The sequence below is a fragment of the Balaenoptera borealis genome (genome assembly GCF_965194805.1).
Source record: "Balaenoptera borealis genome assembly, chromosome: 15".
In the NCBI taxonomy this organism is placed as follows: Eukaryota; Metazoa; Chordata; class Mammalia; order Artiodactyla; family Balaenopteridae; genus Balaenoptera; species Balaenoptera borealis.
In genome coordinates, this window is record NC_138871.1 from 9,022,119 (window position 1) to 9,041,754 (window position 19,636).

General features: G+C 48.3%; 1 protein-coding gene across 1 annotated transcript in view; it reads left to right on the plus strand.

The window, feature by feature from the left end:
• FAM178B (family with sequence similarity 178 member B) overlaps positions 1–19,636 on the plus strand; it is an 86,316-nt gene that overhangs the window by 16,387 nt on the left and 50,293 nt on the right. Inside the window, exons 5-6 of the mRNA XM_082356199.1 lie at positions 1,251–1,356; positions 4,915–4,999. Coding sequence (XP_082212325.1) covers positions 1,251–1,356; positions 4,915–4,999 — 191 coding nt within the window. The remainder of the gene's footprint in view (positions 1–1,250; positions 1,357–4,914; positions 5,000–19,636) is intronic.

The following is a 19,636-nucleotide window of genomic DNA, read 5'->3' on the forward strand; positions in this document are numbered from 1 at the left end:
CTGTCTGAAATGTTCTTTGCCTGGATTTGGCCATTAAAAAAGAAGAACAAACATGAAGTTACTTCTTCATTTTCTGGAATCCTTATTAATTGCCTTCAGGACGTTATCTAGAAAGAGAGCAAAGAGGCATTCACCAAACACGGACCGAGTAGGAGAATCCTACCCCACACCCAGCCTCCACGGGACGCCCAGGACTACAAGAGGGTGATGAAGTCTAGCCAGCCCCTCGGAAATGAAACACCTTCCACCAGAGGCCCTAAAACCACGCAAAATAGGTCAACTCCTCGTTGTACAGGGACCTGGGATCCTGTGGGTCCAGATGATCTGTCGGAGCAACAGTGTACTCAAAGCAGGGCTCCTCTCCACGCCAGCAGCTCCTGGCGGGAGGGAAAGGCCCACCGGATCCAGTCGGGAATGGAATCACAGGTTAGGGCCCCAGGAGCATGGAGAGTCTGAGCACCCTTCCCCCTTGACCCTGGGACCGTCGCTGCTCATGTGGTTTCCAAAGAACCCCACATGGCACCCTTGGTTGTTATTTCCTTCCCCAAACTTCCCTGTCTTGGGCCCCTTTCTGTTACTTTCCCATCTTCTCAGGTGTCCCCTTTGTTTCGGAAAAACACAAGACAGGGCAGACACACTCTGTGTAACCAGACCCCGGATGCTGGCTCCACGTGGGCCCCACGGGTAATTCTGTCCGCCCGCTGCAGCCTGGAGCCCTTGGCTAAGAGGTGCCGCTCCCAGGCCCTCTCCTCATTGCAACGCAAGTCCTTTTCACAACCCTGGTAAATGCCTCAGTTTCCTCCCACCCCCGTCAAACGGGAAGGACAAACTGTATTCCTCAGTCGTGTGTTTAAAGCACTGTGAAGGGAGTTCCCTGGCAGTCCAGTGGTTGGGACTTAGTACTTTCACTTCCGTGGCCCGGGTTCGATCCCTGGTTGGGGAACTAAGATCCCGTGTGCTGCACGGCGTGGCCAAAGAAAAACCAAAACCAACCAAAGAAAAAAAAACCCCACTGTGACGTGTTTGTGGACAGCAGGTGATTCTCATGGTGCCATGGGTTGTTTTACCTTCCAGCGGATGCTTGCACCAGGGCTCCACCAGCAGTTTTGTCCAGAGCAGTGACTGACGTGCTTCTAGCATCCCGGTGAAGCGGAAATCTGAACCATGCCCCGCAACCCAGCCTCGTGGAGACAGGCGTGTTGAGAAGGCTACCTCCCTGATCTCGCCCCTCTGTCCCTTCGCTCCCACAGCTCCCCGCTGGCCCAGCAGCTCTCCTTCCTGCGCAGCGGCCTCCTGAGCAGCCTCTACCTGACCTCGGGCCACCACCCCGTGCCACTGCTCCGGTGGCTGTTCCAGGTGAGGACCGCGGCCTGCCGCCAGGTGGCGGGAGCGTGCCGGCACAACAGCCTGGGCAGGGCTGCTGGCAGGAGGGGCTGGGCACCCACCCTCTTCTGGCCTTGGGTGCTGCTGGGTTTGTCCCAGCTGAGGCTGGAGGAGGGAGGGAGGCTTGTGATGACGGAGTCAGGGAGGTGCAGGGACCGGCCTGTGGTCTCATTCCGGTCCCCCCAGAGCATGTGCCTCACAGGGTGTTGCTTTGCCCCCAGAGGCCCTCTGTGTGATTCGGCCGGGCCATTCAGCAGGTGCTCGCATTGTGTCCAGGCTCATCTCCAAGTCACAGGTCCTGGCCCTTGTCCCATGGGCAGCGGGAGCACAGCCCTGCAGCAGCCTTGCAGGCGTGAGGGCCCTGGTGAATTTTGAGCTGGGGTGCTCGGGTGTTTGCCTCCCGCTGTGGAGTTGTAGGTCGGCTGGAAAAGCCTAGAACAGCTGCTCTGTCTTCCCCACCCTTCCCTTCTGGTTGCTGCCAGGGGGACATGCATTCTGCCCGGGGCTCAGAACCTTTGCACTGAGAAAGACAGAAGCCAGCAGGGAAAGCCCGGGGACCAGCTGCTGGGATCTGAAGGCAGGGCACGGGGATGCAGCCTTGGCCCCCACCCAGGACCTTCCCTTGCCCGGGGACCGGCGGGTCCCAAGTTCCAGCTGGTCCCATTCCTGCCAGTTGGAGCCTGGACCCCAGCCGTAAATTAGAGCCACCATGCGGGGTGGATTGTTCTCGGAACTCCTCGGCCTCGGCAGACTGGCTGCCTTCCAGAGAGAGCCCTCTGGCTCTCTCTTCTTCCCTCTGGGGTCCTTCCCATCCACCCTTCGCTGCCCCTCCCCCAGGCCCAGGCCACACAGGGAACAGAGCAGCCATTATTCTCTGTCCACAGTCAGTGCAGCTTCTTTCTCCTTGCACAGTGCTCGACAGACGCAAAGTTGGGCGTCGGAGGCACAAAGAGCCGGTCTGAGATGTCGCCCACAGAGGGTCCTTGTGTGACCCTGACACGGCGTGGAGGCGTGAGCGAGCCCCGCCCTGTCTCTTCCCCCACCTCTGTCACCTGGCGGGGGGGGGTCGCCTAGAGCAGAGGACCCCTGCTCCTCCACATACTACTGTGTGACTTGGGGAGTTATTTAACATCAGCTCCGTGCCTCAGTTTCTACTCTGTAAACTGGGGCCGGTAGTCCCACGTGAAGGCTGAGTGAGGAAATCCTGTGACCTGCCTTGTCCTTAGAGTCCCCCAAGGTTCTGCCCAGGGTCTGGGCATCATCTGGAAGAAATGAAGTTAGCACAGAGGTCAGGTTCTCCATCTTCAGCAAGGAGAAACAAAGCTCCTCCTCTCCCTGCCCACGGCTGAAGTCAGATCAGTGAAAGGGGTGCACTTGGCCTTGGGGGCCTCTTCTGGGGGAGACCCTGCCCAACATCTTTGTCTCCGGAGGGGAAGGAGGAGCAGGGCAGCTGCTGTCTGCCACTCACATGATCACACTACAGGCTTTAGGATGGGTTCTGATGTTTCACTTCCGAGGTTTTGGTTTTCTTGTCACTTGAAACATTTTCCCACAGCAACAGTAGCATTGGTTCCTTTGCAGACCTTGGTTCAGGACAGGCTACGTGCTGAGCTGTAGGGACAGAAAGGTTCTGGAAATGGTGTCCCAGCTAGATGCGTAGAACGTGGCCGTGGGGCTCCGCGTACTTCAGAACCGCACGCTGTTAGTGAGAGGCACAAATCCACGGGGGCTGCCTGAAGCTGCTGGGGTGGGTGGCGCTCCGATGAAGGTGCAGGGGTGGTTCGTGGGATCCAAGGGCAGGGATACAGCTGGGCCTCAGGACGAGCTGGAACCAAGTTGTACAACGGTCGGGATGCTAGGACAGGCTTTCGGCTTCTCTCTGTACCCCAGGCTCCATGGTTAAGTAAATTCCCAGGAAAGAGAGTCTGGTTGGCCTAAGAGGAGTTCAGTGACCACCCCCAATCAAAGGCAGCTAGGGGAGCAGGCTCACAGGGCTGCTGAGGTCCCACATGCATACCTGGGGTTGATTCTGAGAGCTAGGGGGTGGGGGAGTTGGGCAGACCGCTCCAACCCTGCTCCTTCAACTGTCTCTTTGGAAAGGCCATCCTGCGTCCCCATGGGGACTAGTTCCTGCTGCCCGCCTCCCTCCCTGAAGCCAGGGGCTTCAGTGGGGTGAACAGTGGGCGCTGGGTGAGTAGGCTTCAGCCTTAGTGCTCATGAATTATGTGAGCTCGTCACTGGAGCCCTAGTGTATGCTTCCCAGGTGAGCCTTGCTGGGGAGGGTGGACAAAAGCAGGAAGCTTATGCTGTCAGTGAATTTATATTCTTGTTGGGGAACGATCACGTGTTCAACTATGAAAAAGTTAGGAAAGGAAGAGGGAGGCAGGGTTCTGGTGTCTTAGGTCAGATCCTTGGGAAGCAGGAAGCCACCCCTGTGAGGGAGGGAGGGCAGCAGGGCCGGGGCAGAAGGAGAAGCTGAGTAGCAAAGCAAATGCAAGACAGGCCACGGCCAGTCCTGGGGGACTCTGGAACTGGGATTACCCTTTAGAGTTGTCCCATTTGAGGCAAGGGGTCCTGGCCTTTGGACCCCAGCATCGGCTAGTTATCAGACGAAGGCTGCACTTGGAGAGGGGGGTGTGACCTTGGGTGAGGGACTCCCTCTGTCCGAGGTCAATGCCCAGAGCAGCACTCGGCTCAGGGCCCTCGGCCAGCAGCAGTGCCCAGCCCGTGGGGGTGGGAGCCTCAGTCCTGAAGGGGCAGTGCCCGGAGCGCCCACTGCAGCGGGCTTTCCTCAGCACTCTCCGGAGGGAGGATGGTGTGCTGCACGGCGTGGCCTGGCCTCGCCTGTGTGTCCCCAGACTGGATGGCGCTGGTGGGGAGGGTGCACGTCTCCATGTCACACTCTGTTCACATTCCAAATCCCCAGCTGCGACCACAGACTCAAGGAGTGTTCGAATAAGAATCCCAGTGAGTTTGAGTCAGGTGGGTGCCCTGCCCACCCTCCCCCCACCAGCTTGTTGAGGATCCGCACTCAGTACCAAGGACCTCCCAGAGCCAGTGGTCTCCCGAGGCTCAGATGTTCAGAGTTAAGGCACTGACCCGGAAGTGATGTGAGGGTCACGAAGAGGGGCCGCACTTTACCTTGTACAGCTGACTGTAGTCAGTGCTTCTGAGCTCTTTCTCTTCCCTACACCGGTTCCTGCCCTGGAGGGGCATGGCTGTGACCACAGGGAGTGAGGGGCAGAAGGACCAAGACTCCCACACAGGGAGGTGGACAGAGTAGGAGATTTCAAGTCACATAGACCTGGGATTGAATCCTGGCTTTTCTGCTTCGTTGCTCTGTGACCCTAGGGAAGTTGCTTGACCTCTCTGAGCTTGGTTTCTTCATCTGTAAAGTAGCAATAATGACAATATCCTTCTACCGTGTGGATTTGTGAGGATTAAATGGGACTTATTTAATATGGCGTAATAAAGGTTTCTGCTATTACTCCATAGGAATGACCCAGCTAACCTGTTTTTTTCTCCTCCTAGCTGCTGACATGGCCTCCAGAAACTTCTTTGGGAGCCTTTGTTCTCCTGTGGGACCTCAGCGTGGATGGACTCTTCCGTCAGTCTGGTCAGTACCTCGGGTGCAGGGCGGCAGCTTGCGTGCTGGGTACCCAAGCTCGAGAGCCTACATAGTACTCAGCTCTCAGCCCCGCACCGCCCCAGCCCAGTGTGTGGGCGAGGTGCTAGTGGGGATGTTGCATCACCGGGACACGGAGACATCAGGCCATCTTTGGCTTTGGCTCCTGCATTAGTAAAAAGCTGAGCCAACAGGCTCCCCAGCACCTTATCTGGCCTCAGATCCATGTCACCGGGGCCAAGTCCAGGCTGACTTCACAGACTTAGGATCCCGGAACAGTCTGGAAGGTGGGTTCTCTGGATTTACAAGGACAGCTTGCCTCCAACTTCTTCCTGAGAGCCCCAATTTGCTTGGGTGGGTTCCAGGAACATCTGCATCAAATCAGGGAAGCTCTTTGGGTTGGAGTCACCAAGGGGGAGGGCCCTGAAGCTGTGCCCCAACTCGCAGCCCTCCTCAGCTCCTAGGGCATCAGAGGAGCCCCTAAGTTTGGACTGGGCTGGAGTGAGAGCCTTGAGTCTGTACCTTGGTCTTGATGTGTAAGGGATACACTTAAGTTATTTTTATTTGTTTTATTTTTTTAGTTTATTTACTTATTTTTGGCTGCATTGGGTCTTCGTTGCTGCACGCAGGCTTTCTCTAGTTGCGGCGAGCGGGGGCTACTCTTCGTTGTGGTGCACGGGCTTCTCATTGCGGTGGCTTCTCTTGTTGCGGAGCACGGGCTCTAGGCGCGTGGGCTTCAGTAGTTGTGGCACGTGGGCTCAGTAGTTGTGGCTCGCGGGCTCTAGAGCGCAGGCTCAGTAGTTGTGGCGCATGGGCTTAGTTGTTCCGAGGCATGTGGGATCTTCCTGGACCAGGGCTCGAACCCGTGTCCCCTGCATTAGCAGGCGGATTCTTAACCACTGCGCCACCAGTAGCTGAGTCATTTTTATCCTTTCAGATGTTCAGAGTTCCACAGAAGCAATTAGTTTCCCCTTTTGTGGCTGCACCCTTCCTGGGCTGTCATCATTTGGTGCCTGAACCTAGACACTTTGGCACCAAAAAATATCATGTAACCTATTGAAAGCTGCTTAGGGCAGACAGTGAGAGGGATCCACAGGTGTCCAGACCGCGCCCTTGCCCACCAGCTGCAGTCTGCCCACCCTCCCGCTAAAACACAGAACCACGTAGCTCTGAAGGCCAAGGTTATAGACCCATGATGCACCATTAACGCCCCCCCCCCACCGGCAACCAGCCCTTTGAATTTCTGCTTTTCTGCCTCCCCTCCTTCAGGCGTTGGCTGAGCTGGGGGCCATCTGTCACATTAGAGCATTCCAGACTCCTCCAGCTCCCCCCTCCCCCGCCCCTGCCCCTACGCCTGGGACCCTCTAACTGAGGTCCCCTGAATAGCGCCAGTCTCGGCCTCCTCTCCCTTTGCATAACCTCTGCCCCTGCAGCCTGGGCTGCCCTTTCGCGCCCCTGTGGCCGCCTCTGCGGCAGGCCTGCCCTTTGGGGAACAGAGGCTCCCTTGTCCCACTCTTCTCCTGCGCGAGGTGGTCTGTGTCTCCTCCCGCAGAGTCAGAGGGGACGTCCCACTCTTCTTTGCTTCTTGCCACATTGTCCCTGATTCGCCCTCCACTAGGAGGGGGTGGGGCCGGGAACGGGCCCCTGAGTTCAGCTCTGGTAGCTCATTCCACTGCAGAGCGATTCTCTGGCATCGTGGGGGGGCGGGGCGGGGCGGGAGCGGGGGGATGTCTCTTTCCCTCCCGTTGGAATAGAGACTGGGCCACAGAATGCCGTGCCCAAGGTCAGGATCTTGATTGGTTTGGGCAAAGGCAAAGGCCTGGTTCGCAAAAAAAGGGAAAGCAGGGACTATTTGTACCCCCGTGTTCACAGCAGCGTTACTCACAGCAGCCAAATGGCGGAAGGGACCCAAATCCCAATCGTCCACTGACGCCTGAATGGATAAGCAGAATGTGGTCTATACATGCAGTGGAGTATTATTCAGCCTTAAAAAGAAAGGAAATTCCAGGACTTCCCTGGTGGTCCAGTGGTTAAGACTTCACCTTCCAATGCAGGGGGTGTGGGTTCCATCCCTGGTCAGGGAGCCAGGATCCCACATGCTTCACAGACAAAAAACCAAAACATAAAACAGAAGCAACACTGTAACAAATTCAATGAAACGTTTAAAAATGGTCCACATCAAAAAAATCTTTAAAAAAAAAAAAAAAAGGAAGGAAATTCTGTCACATGCTACAACGTGGATGAACCTTGAGGACATTATGCTAAGTGAAAAAAGCCAGCCACAAAAGGACAAATACTGTAGGATTTCTCTTATATGAAGTACCTAGAGTAGTCAAATTCATAGAGACAGAAAGTAGAATGGTCGTTGCCAGGGGCTGGGGGAGAGGAATGGGAGGTTAGTTGTTCATGGGTACAGAGTTTCAGTTTGGGATGATGAAAAAGTTCTGGAAATGGGTAGTGGTGATGGTGAACAATGTGAATGTACTTAACACTGCTGAACTGTACACTTAAAAATGGTTAAGATGAAAAAAAATGGTTAAGATGGTAACTTTTACATTATGTGTTTTTTACATAATTTTTAAAAAGTAAAGGCCAGGTCCAGAGTCAAGAGCCAGGTGCCAGGAGAGAATCTACCAAAAGCTGGAACTGGAAATCAACTGCCAGTTCAGGGAGCATTTGTATGGTTAAATTAGATCCAGGATTGATGCAAAAGGAAGTCATGTTTCTCAGATTTGTCAACGACTTGAGGTGCTCTGAGTGTCCTTGTTCTCTGTGGGGCACTGCCCTCTGGGGCAGAACTGTGGGGCTTTGGATCTGTGATTGGTATGTCAGTTTTCAAGTTGCCTGGCCTTTCTCTTCTGTAAAATGAGGGAGACTTGCAGGTGTGTAAATTTCCATCTTTTTCTGGAATATGTAGCTGACCAGAAGTTCTTCCCAGATTTTCCCGGGAAAGGTCTTACACAATCGCCTTTATCACAGCATGCTTCCTGAGTAAGGGGAGAGCCCAGGTGGGTCCGGGTCTCTGGCGGGGCCTGGGATCCAGGCTTCAGAGTTGACCGTCATGGGTGTGCTCCGGGTGACTGGGGCTAAGGGCTGAGAGCCCAGCGTTCGCTGGAGGATTGGAGTAAGGTGGGAATTGTTTTCCTGGTTTAAGAAGCAACACACGTCACCTGTTAAAAGCTCCTTGATGAGCTTGGAGAATGGGATATTCTGGAACACCGACATTCTTTATTGTAAGAGTATTTACTCACGTATTAAGCAAACAGACATTGACTGCCTCCTGTGTTCATGTACCTCACTAGATGGCAGAGGGAGATACAATGATGAATAAGGCATGGTTCCTGCCCTCAGGGGGCTGATAGTCAGGTGGGAGGGGATTAAGTGTCCAATTACAATAGGAGATAGAGAGGAGGCAGAGGCAGAACTGCAGGGAAACTACTTCTAGTTAGATGGGGGAGGCAGGAATCGGGAAGTGCTTTGTAGAAGAGGGAGCGGTTGATTCATCTCTCAAAAGACGTGTAGGGCAGGGATTGCAAACTTGGTTGCAGTGGGGACCTAGTGAGATCAGTGACTAGAGAGCTCCTGGCCTGTCTAAAGAGGCTGGCTGGTTCCGTGTTGCCAGATCTGTCCATTTTCAAGAGATGCTGTGTTTTAGTTGGGATGTATTTGGACTCTAAGTAACAGATGTCCAATTAAGAACAGTTTATCATCTCACATGGCAAGAAATCCAGAAGCAGGTTGTTCCATGGTATGTTCAACAGATTTGCATCACCAGGACTCTGGCTTAGCTTGTGTCTCCCTTCCCACTACTCCCCCTCAAGGCTGCAAAATGGCTGCTGTAGCTCCAAGCATCATCATGTTCTCACAAGACAGCAGTGTTCAAGGCAGAAAGGATAAGGGTGAGGGATAAGAGATCATTGCTTCTTATATTTTTTTCTCTCTTTTTATCAGGACATTCTTTCCATTTTGTATCATTAGACAGAACTGGATCACAGGCTCTAGAAGACCCCTTCTAACTGCCAGTACCCTTTGAACACCGTGGCTTTGTCTAAAGAATTTTCAGCCTCATGAATCCTATACGTCCAGGGTAGAATCCAGGAGACTCTTTTTTCCAGCCTCCTTTCAAATATTTGAATTTTTGGTTTTGGAATTTCCATTTAGTCCTTTATTGTTCTTTTATAGTTTCTGTTTCTCTATTGGGATTTCTTATTTGTTCATTCAATATGAGCAAATTTTCATTTACCATCTTGAGCATAGTCATAATAGCTGCTTTAAATCTTTGTAATTCTAACATCTGGAGCATCTAATTCACTACATGGAAAATTAAGTATGAAAGTGAACATTTACTGAGAATGAGTCAAGAAATCATACCAAGTAAATACCAGGGCTCTTTGTCCTAGATCTCTTTAGGATATTTTCCAGAACTGTTCATGTAGAATTGCCTGCTGATTGCAGCCTGGCTTCCCTACCTAACCTAGAACACTCGCAGGGCCGTGCAGGTGAGGTGTCCTGGAGCTTAAGCTTCATGAGCTTTAAGGTCAACTGGTTTTTGACATATAATAAAACTGTTTTCTGCTCAAACAGCCAGAGCCTGTTTCTGTTGCTGTGGCTCACCACCATGGGATGACGTGGTTCCTCCACTGGGGTGGACCCACTTTCCCTAGGCAGACACCAGGACGAAACCAGCGTTCCCTTCCTAGGGAAGAAGGGGAGCATGGCTCTTGGATAGGCAGCCAGCAGAATCTCTTGTAGCCAGAATACGGATGTTTATGTGAAATCTCCTGTTGGTAACTAATTCTGTTAAAAAACAAAACCCAAAAAACCCCCACTGTGAACCCATCTGCAGACTATTTGACTGTAGATAGAATATAGTTCTACTGGTTTGCAGCCCTGGGCATAGCCCTGGCTGTGGAGAGATTCCAGGGAAGCCAGGAGCAGCGAGAGTGGGGCTTCCTTTAAGGGGCTGAGTAGGAGATAAGACTGGACGTTTCGGGCCAGATCTTGGAGGACAATGGGGGCCATTACAGGTGTAGTGAAGCTTCATTAATATTTGGCAAGACCAGGACAGATTGTTGTTATCATTGTTGTTATTTAGATATAATTCATGTACCATATAATTCACCCTTTTAAAGTGTATGATTCAGTATGATTCACAGAGCTGTCCAACCATCACCACTATCTAATTCTGGAACATTTTCATCACCCCCCAAAAGAAACCTCAGCAGTCACTGCCCACTCCCCACTCCTCCCAGCCCCTGGCAACCTCTAATCTACCTTCTGTCTCAGTGGACTTGCTTATTCTGAACATTTCATGTAAATGAAATGAGACAATATGTGACCTTTTGTGCCTGCTTCTTTTACTTAGCATAATGTTTTCAAGGTTCATGCATGTCGTAGCATTCCTTTTTACGGCCGAATAATATTGCATTTTATGGCTGTACCACATTATATCCATTCATCAGTTGATGGACACTTGGGTCGTTTCCACTTTCTGGCCCTTGTGAGTAACACTCCTGTGAACATTCGCACAACAAGTGTTCATGGGGACATATGTTTTTAGTTCTCCCTGGTATATGCTTAGGAGTGGAATTGCTGGGTAATACGGTGGCTCTATGTTTAACCTTTTGAAGGACTGCCAAACTATTTCCTGAAGTGGCTGCGTCATTTTACATTCCCACCAGCTGTGTCTGAGGGTTCCAGTTTCTCCACATCCTTGCCAACATCTGTTACTGTCCGTCTCTTGATAATAGTCATACTAGTGGGTGTGAAGTGATATCTCCTTGTGGGTTTGGGTTTGCATTTCTCTGATGACTAAGCATGTTGAGCACCTGCTCCTGTACTTGTTGGCCATTTGTATATCTTCTTTGAGGAAGTATCTCTTCAAATGCTTTGCTCATTTTTTGATTGGATTGTTTGTATTTTTTTGTTGAGTTGCAGTTCTTTATATACTCTGGATATTAGACCCTTACCAGATGTGTGATTTGCAAATGTTTTCTCCCACTTTGTGGGTTATCTTTCCATTCTCTTGACGGTGGCCTTTGATGCACAGAAGCTTTTAATTTTGATAAAGTCTAATTAGCTGTTTTTTTCTATTGTTGCCTATACTTTGATGTCAAACAAGACACCACTGCCTAGTCCGAGGTCATGAAGATGTTCCCTTATGTTTGTTTGTTTTTTTAAATTTAGTTTATTTATTTATTTATTTTTGGCTGCATTGGGTCTTTGTTGCTGCGCGCGGGCTTTCTCTAGTTGCGGCGAGCGGGGGCTACTCTTCGTTGCAGTGCGCGTGTTTCTCATTGCGGTGGCCACGGGCTCTAGGCGCGGGCTTCAGTAGTTGTGGCTCGCGGGCTCTAGAGCGCAGGCTCAGTAGTTGTGGCGCACGGGCTTAGTTGCTCCACGGCATGTGGGATCTTCCTGGACCAGTGCTTGAACCCGTGTCCCCTGCATTGGCAGGCGGGTTCTTAACCACTGCACCACCAGGGAAGTCCCTCTGTTATGTTTTATTCTGAGAATTCTGTAGTTTTAGCATTTCCATTTAGGTCTTTGATCCATTTTGAGTTGATTTTTGTATATGGTGTGAGATAGGGGTACAGCTTCAGTCTTTTGCATGTGGATATCCACTTGTCCCAGTACCATTTGTTGAAAGACTGTTCTTTCCCACAGTGAGTTATCTTGGCACCCTTGTTGAAAATCAGTTGACCATGGATGTACGAGTTTATTTCTGGACTCTCAGTTCTATTCCATTGAGATATATGTGTGTGCGTGTGTGTGTGTGTGTGTGTGTGTGTGTGTGTGTGTGTGTATACACACACATATTTGTTTTTATGCCAGTACTGCAAATTCTTGATTACGGTAGCTTGTAGTAAGTTTTGAAATTGGGAAGTGTGAGTTCTCCAACTTTGCTCTTTTCAAAATTGTTTTTGCTATCCTGGGTCTCGTGTATTTCCATATTAATTTTAGGATTGGCTTATTAGTCTCTGCAAAAATGACAGCTGGGCTTTCGATAGTGATTGTGTTGAATCTGTAAATGACTTTGAGTGTTACTGCCATCTTAATAATATTGAGTCTTCTAATCCATGAGCAGGAGATATCTGTCCATTTATTTAGATCTTCTTTAATTTCTTTCAAGAATGTTTTGTAGTTTTCAGTGTACAAGTCTTACACTTCTTTTGTTAAATTTATTCCTAATTATTTTATTCTTTTTGATACTATCGTAAGTGGAATTCTTTTCTTCCTTTCCTTTTCAGATCATTCCTTGCTAGTGTGTAGGCGTACAACAGATTTTTGTGTATTGACCGTGTATCCTGCAACCTTGCTGAGCTTGTTTATTAGCTCTAATAGTTTGGTTTTTTTTTTTTTATGGCAGAGTTTGGTTTTGAAAGCAAACATATTCTTGTGCAACTAATTGCTGGCGAGAAATGACCTCATGTTTCTCTAACAAACATGTTTTGGCTGTGCTAGTGTAGGACTGGCCAGTAACCCAGTGCCAATCATACTGACCAGGCAGCAGTGCCTGGAGAAGAGCAGCTCCGTCAGTGAGATCGAAACACTTTGGAAGAGAAGTAAAACAGGTGTAGCTTCTTTCCCGCTGGTTTCCAAGACAGTGTGGTTCCTTCTGACCTACTCATTCCATTCCCTGCCAGCTTCTGTGATAGTTGTGTGGGAGGGGGACAATATAACAAAATAAAAAGACCCTGGCCAGTACATTCTTTGGATGTTTTTTAAGTGGGCGAGAAATTTAGCTCTCAGAACAAATTCCTTTTGTTTTCATGAGCAGTGTCTTTGGACACTTTGTCCTTCCTCACTTGGTCACCATGCTTTTCCCTTTGTCCCCAGAGCTCCAGGGTCGTAATTTCTCTTGGGCGAGCCCCGTTTTGCGGATGGCTTTCCTTTCTGTCATTGCTTGCTTGCATCCTCTCTCCTCCTCTTTCTCAACCTTCCTTCCTTCCTCCCTCCCAGATAATATCTATAAGATAGCTTCTTGTAAAAAGAATAACACAAACCAAAAGATGACCAATAAACTCACTAGCCAATGGAACCCGATTTTATTTTTTCAAAAGTACCCTAGGTACCAAGTGCTGAAAATTCAAATACAAGAGAAAGGTGCAAAGTGAAAAGCGAACGCCTCCCTCCCTGCCCACTCCCCACGGCCCCTTCCTCTCCCCAGGTGCTCATTATTAACAGTTTCTCGTGATGATTTCCAGGAACAGAATTAATGCACAATCCACATAATGTATGTTTTTATATTTACAGGTTGTATTTACACCATCTTTCTTCCGTCATTTTGGTATTCATCTGAAATTGCCTCCAGTGGAGAGTTCCTCTTCTAAGAGTTTCCCAGCTCTCTCCCTGGGTGTCAGGAGAGGCCGCAGCCCACATAGCACAAGTTGGACAGGGTTTTCTCCAAAGTCGGGGGGGGGGGGGGCTCCTGGAGGTAGATGAGCCCCCAGGGTGTGAAAAGAAAACATTAACACTTATATTTACATTTAAACTCATCTTTTAAAAAAAACAGTTTTGTTGAGGCATAATCGACATACATTAACCTATACACATTTAACGTGTACAACTTATACACGAAACACAGGTATATACCCATAAAACTGTCACCACAATCAAAAAATAATATCCGTTGTCCCCTGCCCCCCAGATTTTCTTGTGCCTCTTTGTAATCAATTCACCTCTCTCCCCTTTTGTCCCTAGGAAACCACCGATCTACTTTTTGTCGCTCCAGATTAGTTTGCGTTTTCTGTAATTTTATATAAATGGAGCCATGCAGTAGGTACTCTTTTTTTTTTTTTTTTTTTTGGTCTGGCTTCTTTCAATTACTTTGAAATTCACGCATGCTATTGTGTGTATCAATAGTTTATCCCTTTCAATAGCCGGGTGGTATTCTGTTGCGGGGGCAGTACCACAGTTTGTTCATCCAGTCACCTCTTGGTGGATGTTTCGGTTGTTTTCAGTTTGGGGGCTATTAAAATAAAGCTGCTATAAACATTGTTATGCAAGTCTTTGTGGGGAGGTCCCTTAGGGTAAACATCTACAAGTGGATAGGCTGGGTCATACGATAAATGTGTGTTTACGTTGTTAAGACATTGCCAAACTATTTTTCTCTAAGTGGTCATACCATCTCCACCAACGGTGTGGGGGAGTTCCAGTTGCTCCACATCTTCCCTACCACTTGGTATAGTCAGTCTTTTTAAGAAGTATGTAGCGATAGCTCATTGTGTTTTAATTTGCATTTCCCTAAAACCTGATGATCTTTGCATAGGCTTATTTGCCATCTGTATATCTTCTTTTTTTTTTAAATAAATTTTATTTATTTATTTATTTATTTATTTATTTATTTATTTATGGCTGCGCTGGGTCTTTGTTGCTGCACGTGGGCTTTAGTTGCAGCTAGCAGGGGCTACTTTTTGTTGCGGTGCACGGGCTTCTCATTGCAGTGGCTTCTCTTGTTGGGGAGCACGGGGCTCTAGGTGCGCGGGCTTCAGTAGCTGTGGCTCGCGGGCTCTAGAGCGCAGGCTCAGCAGTTGTGATGCACAGGCTCAGTTGCTCCGCGGCAACTCCGGGATCCTCCCGGACCAGGGCTCGAACCCATGTCCCCTGCCTCGGCAGGTGGATTCTTAACCACTGCGCCAGCATGGAAGCCCCATATAGTTTGTGCTTTTTACATCATATTTAAGAAATATTTGTGAAATGTGTGTTACTGAGCTCTTTTCCTATTTTCTTCTAAAAGTTTTATAATTTGGTTTTATAATTTATAATTAAAATAAGTTTTATAACTTATAATTAGCCTTTCATTTAGGTCAGTGATCCATTTCCAGTTAATTATGTTTATGGTGTAACTTAAGGTTAATTTTTTTACATATGGCTATCCAGTTGTTCCAACACCATTTGCTGAAAAGATTATCCTTTCTGAATTGAATTACCTTGGCACCTTTATCAGAAGTCAGTTGATCATGTGTGTGTGGGTCTGTTTCTGAACTCTATTCTGTTTCATTGATTTTTTGTTTGTTTTATTGATTTTTATGTCTTGATTACTGTAGCTTTATAAGTGTTGAAATCAGATAGTTTGAATTCTTCAACTTTGTTCTTTTTCGAAGTCGTTTTGGTTCTTCTAGGTCCTTTGCATTCTCATATAAATTTTAGAATGAGCTTGTCATTTTCTATAAAACAAAACAAAAAAAATCCCGCTGCAATCTTTATTGGGATTGCACTGAATCTATACACCAATTTGGGGGAAATTGACAGTATTAAGTCCTCCAAACCATGAACATGGGATATCCTTCCATTTATTTGAATCTTCTTTAGTTTCTTTCAACATTTCAGTATACAAGTCTTGCAGTTCTTCTGCTAAATTTATTCCTAAATATTGTATTTTTTGATGCTATTGTAAATGGAATTGTTTTCTTAATTTCATTTTCAAATTATTCATTTCTAGTGTACTGCTATACACTTGATTTTTGCAGATTGACCTTGTATCCTACAATCTTAATAAACTTGTACTTTGCTGATAATTTTTATCAGGAATGTATATTGGATTTTGAGATAATTATATGGTTTTTCTTCGTTAGTCTCTTAATATGGGGAATTACACTGACTGATTTTCAAATGTTTATTCCTTCATCCTTGCATTCTGGAATAAATCCTATTTGGTCATGATATATTAATTTTTTATGTATTGTTGGATTCAACTTGGTAAATTTTTGCTGAGAACTCTTACATTTATGTGCATGAAGGATATTTGTCTGTACTTTTCTCTTTCTGGTTCTGGTATCAGAGTAATGCCGGTTTCATAGAATATGTTAAGAAGTATTCCCTCCTCCTCAATTTTCTGTAAGAGTTTGTGTAGAACTGGTATTATTTCTTCCTTAAATGTTTGGTAAAATTAGCCAGTGAAGCCATCTGAGCTTTGTTTCATTGTGGGAAGATTTTAAACTACAAATCTGGTTTTTAAAAATATATATATGGTTATTTATGATATCTGTTTCTTCTTAAGTAAGCTTTGTTAGTTTGTGTGCATTCATCTTAATTGTCAAATTTATTGATATAGACTTTTTCATAATATTCTCTTATTATCCTTTTTTAAAATTTATTTATTTATATTTTATTTTTGGCTGCATTAGGTGCGTGGGCTTCAGTAGTTGTGGCTCGTGGGCTCTAGAGCGCAAACTCAGTAGTTGTGGCACGTGGGCTTAGTTGCTCCGAGGCATGTGGGATCTTCCCGGACCAGGGCTTGAACCCGTGTCCCCTGCACTGGCAGACGGATTCTTAACCACTGAGCCACCAGGGAAGTCCTTATTATCCTTTTAATGTCCGTTGAATCAATGATGATGGTCTCTTTCTCATTCTGATATTGGTAATTTGTGTTTCTCTCTACTTCCAGATCAGTCAGGTCACAGGTTTATCAACTTTATTGATCTTCTCAAAGAACTAGCTTTTGGTTTCATTTATTTTCCTTATAGCTTTTTGTTTCTATTTCACTGATTTCTGCTCTTACCTTTATTTCCTTTCTTCTGCTTGTTTTGGGTTTGATTTGCTTCCCTCCCCACCGCCCCCCCCCCCCGTTTCTTAAGGTGGAAACTTAGATCACTGTAGCTCATGTTAAGTTCTCTTTTTAATATGTTATATCACATACATATTAGTATCACTGTGCAATTACATAGCTTATAAATGTGTATTTGTTGGAGGTATAACTTAAAAAATTTTAATGACAGATGTGTACCATCAAAAAAGTTTGAAGACCAGCAGACCCAAATGAGAAGGAAATCCAAAAAAGAGGGGATATATGTGTATGTAGAACTGATTCACTTTGCTGTACAGTACAAACTAACACAATATTGTAAAGCAACTATACTCCAGTTAAAAAAAAAAAGTTTGGAGACCAGCAAAAGCATTCTTTGATTGGAGCTCTGGGCAGACTCATTATTGGAAATTTTGAGCAGCGACATATCATGGGAACACGGGGATGCATGATTGGTGATGGTGTGTAGGATGGGGTGGATGGAGTGGAGACAGGGTGTCCGACAGTCACTCCCTTGGCAAAACCCTGCAGCAGCGTTGGAGTGGCATCAGGACACAGGTGGAACTGGGCAGTCAGATGCCCAGTTCTCACCTGAGGGGCCAGCACTGAGCACCAAGGATTGTTTTCAGAGTTAGCAGCAATTATGTATGTGAAACACCTGGTGTACAGGGGACACTCAAAATGATAGCTGTTATCAAAACAAAAATGTACTTCTTTATAAATCAGAGATCATTAGATAAACTGAAGGAACTAAGCAGCACAAATGTTCTAAATACTGTCTGTACCTCTTCTTAATTTTTGTAGTTCTGTTTTGGCCATTTATCTCTCAGACTATTCTCAGCTGGTTGGTTTTTGTTTTTCTTTTTGTTTCCTCACATGGTTTTCAAGCAGTCAAAAACCCCTTAGTCTATAAGATCCAGTTGAGGCTTTCTACTCTTCGCGCTTCGCGGTCTTACAAGGAGTTGTCCTCCCTTCACCTGATCTGTCTCCCGTGGTGGGCGGGGCAGTCTCCAGCTGGAGTGGCAGGAAGCAATCCATCCAGAGCCCCTGGAGCCTCCCGGAGTGGAGGCCCAGCCTGTGGACAGTGGCCCCTCAGGGCTCCACACGGCCTTGTTATTCGTGGATCACACACGTGCAAGGAGCACTTACGTGCCAGGCCCAGGGCCCACTCTGTGCTCATGTGTGGGTGCCCTTCACTTCTGAACTTCACAGGGCAGGTGCCTCTATCCCCAGGCCCCGAGAGTCAGGCCGGGATCCAGGTCTGCCGCCCCAGCACCCTGGTGCTGCGAGAGTGTTGTGTAGACCCACGTGGGCAGGAAGACACGTTGAGGACCACCCGGGAGATCCCCACCCGGCACCAGCTCCCTCGGAACTGTGAACTGTCGTTGGCTCAGCGCGGCCCCTCCAGAGTCCTCAACTGGAACACGACAATAACAGTAATTCAGCTTCATAATTGATCCTCATTTTTGAAACATGTTATTGTCTGTGGTGATGATAAAAGTAGTTTCATTAAGGATAAGAGCTAACATTTCTAGAGAGCTCGTGCCAGGCACTGAGCCCAGGGCTTTGCCAGTCTCATTCAGTCACCGCAACCATCCAACAAGTAGATACTATTATTTTCCCATTTTACAGATAATTAAGGGGCTGGAAAGCCTGAGCTTCATACTCTCTGTATGGAGTGCACAGTTTCCTATGTGGTCAGCCTGACCCCCCAGTCCAGCTCATTTTATCTTTTTCTCTGTCTTGCTCTCTGTGCTCCGGCCTCACTGACCTTCTTTCCCCCACCCCCGATCTGTCCTCCTGCTGCAGGGCCTTTGCATGTGCCGGTCTCTCCACCCAGGATCTCTCTTCCCTCCTCCCAGCAGCTCCCTGGCTTTTGCCTTCTTCACTCCACCTCTTCCTTGGGCTCACACGGCCTCTCTAGCATTGCCTCCTGAGGGAGGTCTGCACTGCCCCCGCTCCCACCCCCCATCCAGCCCCACCTTCCTCTACTCCCACTATCCCTTTCCCACTCTTTGTGGCTCTGGTTATAGCTGATGTGTGGATTCTTTGATTCATATTGTCTCTCCCGATGGGCTGTGAGCCCCAGAGCTCAGGGACCATGTCTTTGCTCGTTTTTGTTGTACCCTTCACTTGCGTTCCTGGCAGCTCCATGAGCTGAGTACACAGTAGGACGCGGACTATATCCGTTGAATGAGTGGCCACGTCTCCGGGACCGTGTGTGTTGCCCACAGCAGACGTCAGCATCTCTCCCCACCAGGTCCTCTGAAACCCTGCGGTCAGTCAGCTGGGGAGCTGCCTGTCTGCTCCTCCAAGGTCAGGACACGGGGTCCGCGAGCCCTGTGGGGACCAGCATGCGTGCGTTACCCCAGCTCAGCGGGCATCTCCCTGCTCCCTGGACCTTTGACTCCGACCCACCACCTGCACAGCCGGGTCACGGGGTGCCGCTCCGTGAGCTGCTGGGCGCAGGTAGCTTTGCTCTCCCAGAACACACATAGAACAGTACCTGGCACAGGATTTTTTTCAACGCCCACGTGGTCGTGACGTGCAGCCAGGCTGAGAAAGGCTGGGAGCGAGGCTGTGAGCCCTGAGAGTGACGGGGAACTGGGGCTGCCTTCCTTTCATTCCTCCCTCTCCCCCGCCCGCATTATCAGCCAGAGCAAGTGAGGATGGGCCCCAGGGTGCCGCTCTGGAGTGAGGGCCATGGCTTTCCTTAGCTCAGTGGTTTCCAAATTTGGCTGGTATTAGAGTCACTTGGGACTTCTTAAAAATTCCAGAACCCAAGCCACACCCACGCTAATTAAACCACAGTCACTGGGGGGTGGGACACAGGTGGCAGCAATTTTTGAAGCTGCTCCCTAAGTGATTCCAAACTGTACAGACAAGTCTGAGGACCACTGCATCAGGTTCTTAGCTGGGCCCCTGATCCAGAACATACAGCAGACACCACCTTCCCTTAGACTGTCTGCTGCCCAAGCTGCTGTGTGTGGAGACCTTTTCTTCTGTTGTTGTTGTTGTTGTTTTTGGGGTTTTTTTTTTTTTTTTTTTTTTTGGCTGCGTTGGGTCTTTGTTGCTGTGCACCGGCTTTCTCTAATTGTGGTGAG